This window comes from Nyctereutes procyonoides, unplaced genomic scaffold (genome assembly GCF_905146905.1).
Source record: "Nyctereutes procyonoides isolate TBG_1078 unplaced genomic scaffold, NYPRO_anot_genome, whole genome shotgun sequence".
Taxonomy (NCBI): Eukaryota; Metazoa; Chordata; class Mammalia; order Carnivora; family Canidae; genus Nyctereutes; species Nyctereutes procyonoides.
The window spans coordinates 95,326,109-95,342,015 of NW_026575125.1; the positions used below are offsets into that span (position 1 = coordinate 95,326,109).

Sequence of the window (15,907 nt, forward strand, 5' to 3'; positions counted from 1 at the left end):
CTGCGTGGAGTCTGCTTCTCCCTCTGCTTGTGTCTCTGCCCCCCTCCCTCTGTTTCTTATGAATAAATAAATAAAATCTTTTTAAAAAAAGAAATTAGGGATGCCTGGGTGGCTCAGTAGTTGAGGATCTGCCTTTGGCCCAGGGTGTGATCCTGGAGTCCAGGGTTTGAGTCCCGTATCAAGCTCTCTGCATGGAGCCTGCTTCTCTCCCTGCCTTTGTCTCTGCCCCTCTCTCCATGTCTCTCATGAATAACTAAATAAAATATTTTTAAAAAAGAAATTAAGCTTGATACTATACTATTCACTAAAAATATGCTTACATCACTTAGCAGTGTCTGGCTACATCTTTTTTACACAAGTAAGTACTTGCATCTGATTTCTCTTTGTTTTTTATCCTGTCTTTCCTTAGGTATCAAGTTATTTGATTGTGACCTCAGTTTTCTGACAGGTTCAAGAAAATCATGAATATGTGATCTGTTTGGCTTTGTTGTTTTTGTTGTTGTAAAGATGAAAGTGATGCTCTTTCCAGCTGTGTATATACCAGTAGAAATCAGAAGTAAATAAATATCTTTAAATGAATGAATAATTTGTTGTCCACAGGTAAATTTGATATATAAGGAAAGAAAAAACTATTATTTAAATATTAAGGTACACCATGCAGATTATTTTCTAATTTAGTGTGCTTATGTAATAAGATGATAACCCATTCAGGAATCTTTCATAGACTAGAACTAAATGTAATGTTTAAAAACACTTCACAAAAAATGTTTTTGCATTTTAGGTAAACACCTACTCAAATGATAGGTTTCTTTTCAAATTTGAGATTATTTTTTAAGGTTTTATTTAAGTTCCAGTTAGTTAACATACAGTGTAATATTAGTTTATATTAGTTTCAGATGTACAATATAGTGATTCAGTGCTTCCATACAACACCTGGTGATCATCACAACTGCACTCTATAGTCCTCATCACCTATTTCACCCATTCCCCCCTGCTCCTCTGGTAGCCATCAGTTTGTTCTCTATAGTTAAGAATCTATTTATTAGTTTGCCCCCCTATTTTTTTCTCCTTTGCTCATTTGCTTTGTTTTTTAACATATGACTTCACTCATATATTAAACTTAAATTGCTATTTGTCTGATATGTCATAGTATGGTATTTGTTTTTCTCTGACTGATGTATTTCACTTTGAATTACATTCTCTAGCTCTATCCATGTCCTTTCAAATAGCAATATTTCATTCTTCTTTGTGGCTGAGTAATATTCCATTGTGTATACATACCATATCTTCTTTATCAATTCATTAGTGGATGGACACTTGGGCGTTTTCACATTTTGGCTATTGTAGACCGTGCTTTTATAAACAGCAGGATGTATGTAACCCTTTGAACTAGTATTTCTGTGTTCTTTGGGAAATACCTAGTAGTTCACCTGCTGAATCCTAGGGTAGTTCTATTCTTAACTTTTTGAGGACACTCCATACTGTTTTCCAGAGTGGCTGCACCAGTTTACATTCCCACAAATAGTGCAAGAGGATTCCCCTTTCCCCACACTCTTGCCTACACCTGTAGTTTCTTATGTTGTCAATTCTAGCGATTCTGACATAGTTGAGGTGATATCTCATTATAGTTTTGATTTGTATTTCCCTGAAGATAAGTGATGGTGAGCATTTTTTTAATATGTCTGTTGGCCATCTTTATATCTTCTTTGGAAAAATCTCTATTCATGCTTTCTGTCCATTTTTCTTTCTTTTTTTCTATTTTAATTGGATTATTTTTTTGAGGAATGTTGAGTTTTATAAGTTCTTTATATATTTTAGATACTAGCCTTTTATCAGATATGTCATTTGCAAATGTCTTCTCCCATTACATAGGTTGCTCTTTAGTTTTGTTGACTTTTTCCTTTAATGGATCCATCTACAGAGTGAAAATATAGACGTGCTAGCACTAGCTCCTTGAGCTCTAATTTGGGAATCTTTTGGAAAAAATCCAGATATGTATCATGTTAGTCACAATCTTCAAACTGAGAAACTTTATTTACACAGTAACCAGTTACATAGGAATGAACTGTGGTAATGAATTGGTAAACGTGACATTATTTCTTGCCAATGTGATGAAACACACATTGAGTCTTTCTGTTTTGGTGAATAGACAATGGGTGTTTTAAAATATCTAAATACTTAATGTTGTCACTGTTATCACTTAAAACATTTAAGGCTATTATAGTGGAAAAAATGAATTATATTTTGAGAGACTCTAGAAATTGTACTCCAACATCTTCAATTATGTGAGCTATAAGTCTAAAAACTAAAGTTTCATAGGTTTTATAAATGAAAGGGATTTTAGAGATTATTTAATCCAATGTTGATGGAATGGAGGCCTACAAAAATCAAGTACCATAAAAAATCACATGTCCAGTTAGGAAGGAATCTATACAAATTTGAATTATTTTACTCCATGCACGGGGTACTTTGTATCATGCTGTTTGAGTGCTTGCCTGAAAAAAGCCTACCAGAAATTTCATATAAAACATTTTTAACACCTTTTGGAACCACCTGTAGATTAATTTAGGAATCACACAAAAAATAAGTCTTGTTATTTTCAGGTCACATCTCATACACTTAAATTGTTGGCAGAAAATATGTATAAGGAAAGATTTATATTACTCTAATTTTCTATCTCTATCTGTAGTGTTGGCACAAATGATAAGCATCCACAATGCATAGTAATTATTCATTCTCTAAGATTCTTTGTTCAATAAACTTAAAGGATATGCAGGATGGTAATTGCCACTTAATCTGCACTCTCTTGGAGGAAAGAAATTAACATATATTTATTTTGCCAATATAGCAGTGGTTTATATTGAATTGATTTCACAACAAAATATTTTTCTTATTTTAATGCAAACTACAATGAATTTTATTATAGCTCAAAATTCTTATATAAAAATATAGTGTACAGTTATATCTTACATTTTGTCTAAAGGAAAATATTCCTATTTCCTATGACATGTTAAATCTCAAATAACAGTATAAAACTTTAAAGTATCTAGGTTTTTTCAATGAAGACATACTATCTTTTGTTTACATTAAATACAAAACCCCAATTGCTTGTAACAGTATAATGCTATATGATTTTATTCAATAAATATTTATTCTGCACCTACAAATCTAGGTTTGAGGTTGTATTAGTGAAGAAAAAAGATGAAAAACCATGACATCATGAAGTTTACATTTTAATGAAGGAAGCAAAAAATAATCAAATAAATAGAATATATTATGTTAAATGGTAATAAGTGATAAGGGAAATATATAAAGCCAGGAAACATGATATAAAATATTGGTGTGCCTAATTATAGGTGGGGAGGCCTGAGGAGGAGGGTTCAAGAAGGTGGCTTTTGAGTCAAGACCTGAAGGAATGGAGGGGACTAGCCATGAGTATAGCTGAGGAAAGAGACTTCCAGACAACAACATATAGAAACAACATATACAAGACTCTAAGGCCAGAGCATCAAGAGTAGATGTTAAGAATAGTAAGAAGAAACCTGAGTGGCTAGATAGCAGAGATTAGGGACAGGTGAAGAATGATAGTAATAGAAAATGATTTATCAGGCTAAATCATGTAGGTACTTGAAGACCATAGTAAGGAGCATGTCTTGTTAGCTGTATAAGATGGGAAGCCTTTATATTGTTAAGGTGATGAAAGATATATTTCAATTTATGTTTTCTCTTAGAAGGAGATGAGTATCACGGTAAAATAGAACACAGTAAGGGAAACCAGGAGTTCTGAAGATGAAGGCATTATATTCCAATTATAAATTGAAGGGTGAGAATAAACTTTTGGAAGATAAAATTTGAACAAAGACCTTTCAGAGATAAAGAAGCTAACCTAATAGATAGTTGGGAGAAGAGTGTTTCAGACATAGGGCACAGCTAATAAAAAGACTCTAAATTTGGAGATTCAAACGTATCTCTGAGGAGAAGCAAGGATGCCACTGTGACTAGAAATAGATGAATAACAGATAGATCCAATTAGAGAGATAATGGGGGATCAGATCATGTTAAACTGTGAAGGACATAATAAGGACTCAGAATTTATTCTGAATAGTTAAAAGCCATTCATTGAATAATTTTGAGCAGAAGAGTGAAAGGTCTTCGACTCTGAAATCACTCAACTGTCTACAAGAAATAGATTGTAAAACTGAGGGATCCCTGGGTGGCGCAGCGGTTTGGCGCCTGCCTTTGGCCCAGGGCGCGATCCTGGAGACCCGGGATCGAATCCCACGTCGGGCTCCCGGTGCATGGAGCCTGCTTCTCCCTCTGCCTGTGTCTCTGCCTCTCTCTCTCTCTGTATGACTATCGTAAATAAATAAATAAAATTAAAAAAAAGATTGTAAAACTGTCAAATGAGGGATTAGGGGACCAATTTTGAAGCTATAGAAAAAATTTCCAGGTGAGAGATGATGGCAGCTTGTAACAAGGTGGTAATAATGATGGTTGCCAAAACTGGTTGAAATAAACATAGAACCAACAGGTTTCGTGGACAAAACAGACGTGGAATGGGAAAGAGAACTGAAGGATAACATTCATATTTTCTTACTGTGGTAAACAACAAGAAAACCTCACATAAAATTTACCATCTTATCCATTTTTAAATATATAGTTCAGTAGTGTTAAATATACTCACATTGTTTTAAAACAGATCTCTAGGACTTTATCATCTTGCAAATCTGAACTTTACATCCCTTAAATAGCAACTTCTCTTTTTCTCCCTCCCTGATAACCATAATTTTACTTTCTGATTCTTTGACTACTTTAGCTACCTCATACAAAGTAGAGTCATACAGTATTTGTCCTTTGGTAACTGACTTTGTTCTTTTAGCATAATGGACTCATTTCATCCATGTTGTTGCATGGGTCAGAATTTTTTTCCTTTTTATTTTATTTTTTTTTTAAAGTTTTCTATTTCCCTTTGTTTTTTTTTATTTTTTTTATTTATTTATGATAGTCAGAGAGAGAGAGAGAGAGAGAGAGAGAGAGAGAGGCAGAGACACAGGCAGAGGGAGAAGCAGGCTCCATGCACCGGGAGCCTGATGTGGGATTCGATCCCGGGTCTCCAGGATCGCGCCCTGGGCCAAAGGCAGGCGCCAAAGCACTGTGCCACCCAGGGATCCCTTTTAAAGATGGAATCCATAATTGCATTTTGTATACCGATATACTGATGGGCCCATTTGATGAAGGTCTGTATTGAGAAAACAGGAAAGACAGGATAGAGGATAGAAAAAAATGAGTGAATAGTGTATGAATGGCGAATGATCAGAGGAAGATAAGAAGAAAGGAAGCTAATAGTTACTAAGGGCATTCTATGACTCTGGCACCAGACCAGCCAATTTCAAACAAATTTTATGCATATCTACAATTTAAGTATTATTATTATCATTACCAATGAGTAAAGTAACATTCAGAAAGTTTCAGTAGCTTGTTAATAAGTGACAAAGTGTAGCTAATAAGTTGCATAAGCATAATTAGAAATCAGCATTTGGTATTGGACTTACCAGCTATTATAACTATTATAACTCTAGACTCCCAGAGTTTCAGAGCCACATGGTTATGTGACTGGATAACAAGTTTGAGATTTCAAGTCTCTTTCTGTTTTATTTATACCAGATACTAGTCAGACTTTACATTAGAAACTTTCTCAATCACATGTCCTTCCTGTCTTTCTTTAATCTGACTTGGAATCCAAATTACCTAAGGTGGGGAGGAACCTGAAACAGTAACTCCATAGGGTCAGTAACAACAGATGATTTGGAGCATGTATGGGACTTCAGGCAAGGATCCCTCATTGATTAGTTCTAGAGATTACACATGGAAATGCCTATCTTTAGGAACAAATGGAAACCTACCCACTAACTCCAAAGTGGCTTCTAATGTGTTGTGCCATATAGAAAATTTTGGTATAGATATTTCAGAGTACCAGTTTGTATTTCATTTGTTTTATCTGAGAATTACTTGAAATTCAGAGGATAAATTTATGCCCATGTTGTTTCAGTCTATAGTCTCAAAACCATTTTAATGAAAATATCAGTATTCAAATAACATTATTCTTTTTATTAACTAAAGCAATATTGTATTCTCTAAAAGTTTATATAAATTTACATACCTAGTGTATCATATTCGAAAGAATTATATTATCCAGTTGTCTTTGCAGTCTCCTTACATAAGAATGGGCTATGATTTGTGTGAATTTTGTTTCCTCTGGACTTTACCTGCCAGATTCTCTTGACAAATTGTATTACTTATATACTATAACCTTACTATTTGAGCACTTTAGCATCTTAATTATTTCTTTTTTTTCTTTATTTATTTATGCTAGAGAGAGAGAGAGAAAGAGAGAGAGAGAGAGAGAGAGAGAGAGAGAGAGAGAGAGAGAGGCAGAGACATAGGCAGAGGGAGAAGCAGGCTCCATGCACCGGGAGCCCGACGTGGGATTCGATCCCGGGTCTCCAGGATCGCGCCCTGGGCCAAAGGCAGGCGCCAAACCACTGCGCCACCCAGGGATCCCTAGCATCTTAATTATTAAAACCTGTATTCTTTTTCTTTTCATTGGCCACTATCCTTGCATCCCCAAAGATAATTCTCACTGTTTTGGTGTTTCCTATGAGCCTGTGGCAGAGACTGGCTATTCACTAAAATGATTGCTTTCCATTTAGGCACACTACTAAACTGAATTTCTCAGCCTCTTGAGCAGTTAGGTCTGGCCAATGGAATGTGAGCAGAAGTAGATATGCCACTTTTGGGTTTTATCTATAGAATCCTTGTTTTAAATCTTTCATTATTTCCCTTTCTTTTCATCCAAGGACTCTGAGAACCTAGGGACTACATGAAGGAAGGAACAATTATGAAAACAGAACTCCCATTCCCTTGTAGTGCATGTTGTCACAGTGGCTAGTACTTATTAAGCATTCCACAAATATTATCTATTTTGGTTATTATACCAAGTCATATCTTAAGGCATTTCTTTTGCTCTTTGGCTACTTCTTAGTGCTGTTAAAAGAGACAAACTCACAAATAGGACAGGATGTCATATCATGCTGTCACTTAATTTTGATAGAAAAATATGTGCAAAATGACTTCTTTTTATCCTAGGATTTATTGCAGAATTGTTAGTATACTCAAAATATTAAATACACCAAATGTAAAAAAATAACAAAAGAGTACAAAAAGCTTCTCCCTTCCAAATTTCCCCTATTGAACTGTCATGGTGCTCCAAATTTCAGCTATTAGTTTGATTTGAATCATGTATATATTGCAAAATGATTATCACAATAAAATTAATTAACATCTCCATCACTTCACATAATTATCATCTTTTTATGGTGAGAGCATTTAAAATTTACTTTCTTAGCACCTTTCAAGTATATTGTACAGTGTTCTTAACTATAGTCACCATTCTGTACATTAGATCCCCAGAAGTTATTCATCTTATAAATGAAAGTTTGTAAACTTTGATCAGCATTGCATTTCCCCCAACCCCAAACCTGGAAGTCACCATTCTATTCTCAGTTTCCATACATTTGGCTTTTTTAGATTTCAAACTTAAGTTAGATAATACAGAATTTGTCTTTCACTGTCTAGCTTATGCAAGGTCCATCTGTATTGTTGCAAACAGCATGACTTCCTTTTCATGGCTGAATTATATTTTAAACACAGAGATATCTCTTTTTTTAAATGATTTTTATTTATTTATTTGAGAAAAGAGAGAGAGAGCATGAGCAGGGGGAAGGGCAGAGGGAGCAGCAAACTTACTGATGAGTAGGAATCTTTACCTGAGACTGGATCCCAAGACCCTGGGATTATGTCCTGAGCTAAAGGCAGACACTTAACCAACTGAGCCACCCAGGTGCCCCCAGATATCTCTTTAACATCATGATTTCATTTCCTATGGATATATACAAAAGTAGGACTTTTGGAGCATATGTAATTCTATTTTTAATTTTTTGAGAAGTTTCCATACTGTTTTCCATAATGGCTGTCCCAAATTACATTCCTACAAACATTGCACAAGGTTTCCTTTTTCTCTATATTTTTGCTAACACTTGTTATTACTTTTTTTTTTGATAATAGTCTTTCTAACAGGTGTGAAGGAGTATATCACTGCAGTTTTGATTTCTATTTTCCTGATGATTAGTAATGTCAAGCATCTTTCCAATATCTGTTGGACATTTGGAAGTCTTCTTTGGAAAACTGTCTATTCAATTCCTGTGTCCATTTTTAAATAGAATTGTTATTTTGCTATTGAGTTGTATAAATTCCTTATATATTTCGGATATTAATTCCCTATTAGATATGATTTGCAAATATTTCCTCCCATTTCATAGGTTGCCTTTTCAGTTTGATTCTTTATGTTTTTGTGCAGAAGCTTTTCAGTTTGATATAGCTTCACTTGTTTTTGCTTTTGTTGCATGTGCTTTTGATGACACATCCAAAAAACTGTTGTCAAAATGAGTGTCAAGGAGATTTTACTGCTTTTTTATAGTTTTATGGTGTCAGCCTTTACATTTAAATCCATATAAAATTAATTTTTGTGTATGGTGTAATGTAAAGGTCTAATTTCATTTTTAATTTTCTTAAACATTTATTGCTGTAAATTTCCCTTTTAGAACTACTTTTCTTGCATTTGATAAGTCTTTGGATGATGCATTCCCATTTTAGTTTGTTTCAAACATTTTTTTAAATTTCTCATGACTTTGACTTGTTGTTTTCAGGAGTATGTGAATTTCTACAGATTTGTGAATTTTCACATTGTTTCCTGTTATACATAGTTTTATTCCATTGTGGTTAGAATGATTCTTGCTATGATTTCAATCTTCTTACATATGCTCAGACATTTTGTATCCTGGAGAATGTTCCATGTGTATTTGAGAAAAATGTTTATTCTGCTACTGCTGGAAGGAATGTTCTGTATAGGTCTATTCCAACATTTCTTTTTTTGATTTTGTCTGGGTGATCTATCCAATTTTGAAAGTGGGGTGTTGAAGTTCCCTACTTTAATTGTATTATGTATTTCTCCCTTCACAGCTATTAGTATTTGTTTAATATATTTAGGTGCTCTAATGTTGATTGCGTATATATTTATAGTTATATTCTCTTCATGGATTGATCTCTTTATCATTAGCCTTTTCCCATATTAGGGTTTTTAAATTAAAATATATTTTTTCTGACATAAGTGAAGATACCCATGCTCTTTTGGTTTTTTGTTTGCATGAATTTTTTCCCCATCTTTTCATGTTGAGTCTATGTGTGTCTTTAAAGGTGGAATGTGTCTCTTGTAGATGTCATATAGTCTTGCTTTTTATCTATTCAGCCATTTTGAATATAGAATTGAATCTATTTGCATTTAAAGTAACTGTCGATAGGTAAGAACTTATTAATGCTATCTCATTCTTTGTATTGTGGTTCTTTATAGTTCCGTGTTTTTTTCCTTCTCTCTCTTCCTTTGTGAATTGAATATTTTCCAAAAGAGTATGCCTTGCTTCCCTTCTCTTCAACTTTTGTGTAGGTTTTTATATTGTTGTTACCAAGTGGTTTACATAAAACCTTTTATAACAATTTATTTGAGGCTGATAACAATTTAACTTTGCTCTCATACAAACACTCTATACTCTTATTTAACTGCCCCCCCCCACATTTTTGTTTTTGATGTCACAACTTGCCTCTTTTTTAATTTATATTGTGTATCCATTAAAAATTATTATAGTTGTGGCCATTTTTAATATTTATATCTTTTAACCTTTATATTATAATAGAGTAAAATAGTTAATACACTAAAATATAACATTATTAGAGTATTTTTCAGGACTATATACTTACCTTTAACAGGTTGGTTATATAACTGTTGTATTTCATAAATTCCAATATAAGTGAAATCACATGGTATTTGTCTTTCTCTGACTGACTTATTTTGCTTAGCATAATACTCTCTAGTTCAATCCATGTCATTGCAAATGGCAAGATTTCTGTTTTTTTTTTTTTGGTGGATGAGTAATATTTTCATGTTTTCTTGCTAATTCTTAGTATATTTTCATTTTTTCATTGAAATGTGAAAAAATCCAGCATTTCTTGTAAGCAGATCTAAAGGTGATGAATGTTCTCAACTTTTAATTGTATGGGAAAGTCTTTATATCTTCCTCATTTCTGACAGGCAACTTTACAAGATAAAATATTCTTGATTGGCAGGTGTTTTTTTTTTTTTCCCCTTTAAGTTCCTTGAAAATAGCATCTCATTTTCTCCTGGTCTGTAAGATTTCTGAAGAAAATACAATGATAGCCTTATGTGTTTTTCCTTGTGTGTGAAGATTTATTTTGCTACTTTTAAAATTCTCTCTTTGTCTAGGAGGGACCTGAATGACTCATTTGGAGGAACATTTGACTCTTGATCTCAGGGTTGTGAGTTCAAGCCCCATGTTGGATGTAGTAATTACTTAAAATCTTTAAATTTATTTGTCTTTAATGTTAGACAATTTTCTTATAAGGTGTCTTGGATAAGATTGTTTGGGATTGATATTTAGAGGGTTCCAATGATCTTCATGAACTTGGCTGTCCAAATCTCTCCTCAGATTTGGAAAATTCTCAGCCATTTTCTTTAAATAAGTATTCTACCTCTTTCTCTCACTCTTCTCTTTATGTGACTCCAGTAATGCATAGATTGTTTCTTTTACTGGTATCTGATAGTTTACATAGGGTTTCTTCCCTCTCTCTTTTTTTTCTTTTCTTTACTTTTGGATACTTTCAAAAAACCTGTCTTCTGCTCATAGATTGTGTCTACTGCTGGACCCAGTCTGATTTTGATGCTCTTAATTACATTTTTGTTGTTTCTTTTATTATATTCTTCAGCTCCAAAATTTCTGGGCTCTTTTGATTTCTATTTCTTTAACTTTTTATTTTGTTCATGTATTGTCCTGATTTTATTGATTTGTCTTTGTGTTTTCTTGTAGTTCAGTATGTTTCCTTAAGATAAATACTTTTTCTTTATCAAGCAAATCGCAGATGTCCATTTCTTTGTTTTGATTACTAGAAAATTGTGTTCATCTTATAGTTTTCTTGTTTGAATTCTTGTATTGCTATATTTACACTTGAAGAAGCACTCACCTCCCTTACTACTTACTGACTGGCTTTTGGAGTGAAATATATTCCATGAGCCCTGTCTCAAATTCTAATGCTTTTCTCAATTTTTTTTCTATGGAAACTCCTGCTTCATACTTCTTTACTCCCCTTGTGTCAGAATTCTTAAGCTTGTTTGCTTTCTCTCAATCCTGCAAAAGCAAGCCAGTTACTGACAACACCCCTTTTGCTTTCTCTAAGATGGTGTTGAATACTAAAGTTTGTGTAAATTCTCCCAGGCCACATACTTACACATGCTTTTTACATATGCTCATTAACCATCTCAAAATGATCACTCTCACTGCCATTGACCATTGTGCAAAGGGATACAACTATGGGGTGGGAGATGTGGGTGGGTGAGGTACATGGAGCATTGAGTATGTCCATGGATCAGTTGTGGAATTTTGCAGGCAATGCATACCCAGTGGATTTTGGTCAGACTTTCTGATGGAATCTGCAAAGCAGTTTGTAAGATCTGTGTCTCTTTGATGACATCTAAGAGGCTTGTCTGCTATTCTCTGACCTGCTTTCTGCTCTCTAGTCATGCACTACATTTCAGTATTCTGGATGGGGCAAGAAAGAAGCAAGTCTACTTGCAGAATTTCACAGCTCAGGATTTTAGGTGCTCATTTATACATATTCACTCTAGCCCACAGAAGAAATCACAGGTCCAGTAGGTCTCTCTGGCTCTAAGCTGTGCTACCTTGGAGGAGGGGTGATGTGGGTAAAGTGAAATTGTTTCTCATTCATTCTTCATTGTGTCTTATCTCAGTTTTTTTTTTCTCCGATAGTGTGCTGATACTTGTCTGCTGGATCCCTGAACTTCCAAAAAAGACTGCCATTCATGGGTGACTGTCTAAATCAATGTTTTTTTGGGGGGGAGAAGATGGTACAAAACTTATTCTGCCATATGATGACATAACTCTTGACCTTCTTTCCCTAGTACTCCTTTTATAGGGGTTTCTATCTGCAAGGTTAGCCTTGTATCCACTTATATTTTAACATTCTCTTATAAATATGATAATTGCATATGCATGGAAACTTCTCTTTTTCATTATTGTATGTTTTTATAAACTTGGCCTATTAATATATTTTATTTAATCACAAATATTGACAGACACTACTAACTGGTTTGAGGATTCTAGTAAGACTTTCTCTCACTTCAGTTCCTCAAAGTTAAAAATAGGACTACCCTATGACTCAGCAATTGCAGTATTAGGTATTTACCCAAAGGATACAAAAATAATGATTTGAAGAGGCATATGCACCCTGATGTTGATAGCAGCATTATCAACAATAGCCAAATTATGGAAAGAGCATAAATGCCCATCAACTGATAAATGGATAAAGAAGATGTGGTATATATTATACATATAAAATATTATTCAACTTTTAAAAATAATGAAATCATGCCATTTGCAATGACATGGATAGAGCTAGATTGTATTATGCTAAGTGAAATAAGTTAGTCAAAGAAAGACAAATGCCATATGATTTCACTCACATTCAGAACTTAAGAAACAAAAGAGATGAACATAGGGAAAGAGAGGCCAGGGGATCCCTGGTGGATCACCAGGTTAGCACCTGCCTTCGGCCCAAAGTGTGATCCTGGAGTCCTGGGATCAAGTCCCACATCAGGCTCCCTGAATGGAGCCTGCTTCTCCTTCTGCCTGTCTCTGTCTCTCTCATAAATAAATACATAAAATCTTTTTTAAAAAATAGTGGGAGGCAAACCATAAGAAAGGATTAACTACAGAGAACAAACGGAGACTTGATGGAAGGCATGTGGGTGGGGGATGAGCTAAATAGGTGATGTGTATCAATATACTTACTAGACTTGTGTTGAGCCCTGGGTGTTATATGTAAGTGATTAATCACTATATTCTACTCTTGAAAACAATATTAAACTATATGTTAACTTACTAGAATTTAAATAAAATTTTGAGAAAAAAAAACACTATCTCCCACTTCTTTAACTCCAATATACCCATTGTTTTTATTACTCAAATAATAGTTTAGTAAACTAAAACTTTTCTAGTTTTATTGAGAAATAATTGGCATACATTACTGTATATTTATTGCATACAGCATGATGGTTTGATTTACATATATTGTGAAATGATTACCACAACAGTTTCATCCAGCATCTGTCTTCTTATATAGATACAAGTAAGAAAGGGGAAAAAAGGGGGAAAAAAACTTTTCTTGTGATGAGAACTCAGGAATTATTTTCCTAAAAATTTTCCTATATACCATACAGCAGTGTTAGCTATAATAATCATTTTGTATTTTATATCCTTAGTACCTATAATAGGAAGAGTGTACCTTTTGGCCACCTTCTTCTGACTTCCCTACCCCCATCCTCCACTTCTAATAGTCACAAGTGTGATCTCTTTTATTTTTTTTTTATTTTTTTTTATTTTTTTTTGTGTGTGATCTCTTTTACTACGTGTTTTTTTCTTTTTAGATTCCATGTATAAGTCAGATCATACCATATTTGTCTTTTGCTGTCTGGCTTATTTTACTTATAATACTTTCAAGGCCCATTTGTGTTTTTTTATAGCTGAATAATATTCCATATTATTGTGTGTGAGTGTGTGTGTGTGTGTGTGTGTGTGTGTGTGTGTGTGTCTCAAAACTTATTATTTATCCATTAATCCATCAATGGATAGTTAGGTTGTCTTCATAGCTAGGCTATTATAAATAATGCTGCTATGAACATGGGGGTGCAGCTATCTGCTTAAATTAGGGTTTCCTTTCAATTTGGATGTATTCCCAGAAGTGGAATTTCTGGACTGTATGGTGTCTCTATTTTCAATCTATTGAGGAACGTCCATACTATTTTCCATAGTGGCTATTACCAATTTGCAGTCCCACCGACAGTGCACAAGAGTTCCCTTTTCTCTACATCCATACCAGTATCTATTATGTCCTATCTTTTGATGATGGTCATTTTAACAGTATTGAAGTGATATCTTACTGTGGTTTTAAAATTACAGGGAAAAGCAAGCATCATGGCGGCCTACGAGCAGGTTCAGAAGGGGCCCCTGAAACTAAAAGGCGTCGCAGAGCTCGGTGTGACCAAACGGAAGAAGAAAAAGAAGGACAAAGACAAGGCGAAACTCCTGGAAGCGATGGGAACGAGCAAAAAGAACGAGGAGGAGAAGCGGCGAGGCCTGGACAAGCGAACCCCGGCCCAGGCGGCCTTCGAGAAGATGCAGGAGAAGCGGCAAATGGAAAGGATCCTAAAGAAAGCATCTAAAACCCACAAGCAGAGAGTGGAGGACTTCAACAGACACTTGGACACCCTTACGGAGCATTATGACATTCCCAAAGTCAGCTGGACGAAGTAGCCTCCCCACCCAGGGTATGCAGTGGCATCGAGGGGAATTGGAAGGCAAAGTTAAGGTTCTGTTTGGTGCCTTTGGTATTTTCTAGAAACATTCTTTTACACACACCCTTGCGTTTTCTGCTGAGACAGATGCTTTTCCAAAGCAGTGTGCCCTCTTGCTGGAACTTGATTAAAGTAAAACTGTTCTTTTACTCCATTTCAGTTTGTTGGTAGCATAGAAGGTAAACTTTTTTAGTTTGGACTGGAAATTTTGTACAGGTTTATTTAGAGATTAAGGTTATTTCTGTGTCACATACAGAAAAGTGTCTTTACCCCCAAGTTGCATCTCATTCTGACAGTCATCCAGCTAGCTGTCTTTACTGGGATGAAACGGACTCCAGAGGATAAGGAGTTAATGCCAGCATGGACTCCAGAGGATAAGGAGCTAATGCCAGCACAGCCTGAGCTTACAGACCCCGCGCGGCCTGCGTGAGCTGTCCTCCCAAGCACCATTTAGCTTGGGGCTTATTCTCTTCCTTCCAGAGCCTAGGGAAGCCACTTAAACCTTCATGGCCTTCAGAATACCTCCTCAGCCACCTGGTGTGTGAGACAATGCAGCCTGGGAAGCAGAAGAATCTCCAAATGCAAGGATATAGTACACACCTTGTCCCTGTCTGAGCAGCCTGTGGCCGGCACGCAGTCTCTCCTCCTAGGGTCCCCATTCCAGACATGTCTAGAGGGTATCACCGTGGCAGACTTCATTACTCAAGGACAGCATCCCTTTGTAATGGACCCAGACACAGCCTGCCTCACTACCCTCAACCCTAGGCTCTAAGCAGTCCCCACGTTTATTCAGAGTTGGCAGAGAACATGTAGCCTGCTTGGTGTTTTTGGCCTAAGGACACCTCAGGGGTGACAGAACCTGGGCAGAGCCCCAGCACCAAGAGTACAGTCAAAGGGGATGACGGAGGTCCTGGTGCTGGAGAGCCCTGATCTCTGAGGACCTGTGTTATACCTGCATGATGAGGATCAAACCATATATACTACTGGGAGGAAGACTGTTGACCTAGGTAGTGGCAGAGTAGTAAAGTCAAAAGAGAAAAACCAAGTGTTGGGTTTGGGGCTGTCACGTATGAACAGAATAAAGCAAAAAATAATTATTAAAAAAAAATAAAATTACATTTACCTAATGACTACTACATATACCTGTTGACCTTTCATTTATCTTTGGAACAATGCCTATTAAGGTCTTTTGCCCATCTATTAACTGGGTTAGGTTTTTTTTTTTGTTTTGTTTTTGCTCTTGAATTGTATGAGTTATTTATATATTTAATACTTATTTTTGCTCTATTATTTTATTATTTCCTTTCTTCTGCTAACTGTGGGCTTTGTTTTTTCCTCTTTTTCTAGTTCCAT

At 35.2% G+C, this 15,907-nt stretch overlaps 1 protein-coding gene across 2 annotated transcripts; it reads left to right on the forward strand.

The window, feature by feature from the left end:
* The first annotated feature begins 14,165 nt into the window (after positions 1-14,165).
* LOC129518297 (protein FAM32A) lies at positions 14,166-15,656 on the forward strand. 2 transcript variants are annotated; one of them, XM_055338391.1, is made up of 2 exons: positions 14,166-14,527; positions 14,851-15,656. In XM_055338391.1, exon 1 carries the CDS (start codon positions 14,175-14,177, stop codon positions 14,511-14,513), a length of 339 nt encoding a protein of 112 aa, XP_055194366.1. In that variant the 5' UTR covers positions 14,166-14,174; the 3' UTR covers positions 14,514-14,527; positions 14,851-15,656. The 2 variants fall into 2 exon arrangements, with proteins under 2 accessions (XP_055194366.1, XP_055194367.1); XM_055338392.1 differs by having other exon boundaries at positions 15,035-15,656.
* Positions 15,657-15,907: the final 251 nt, after the last annotated feature.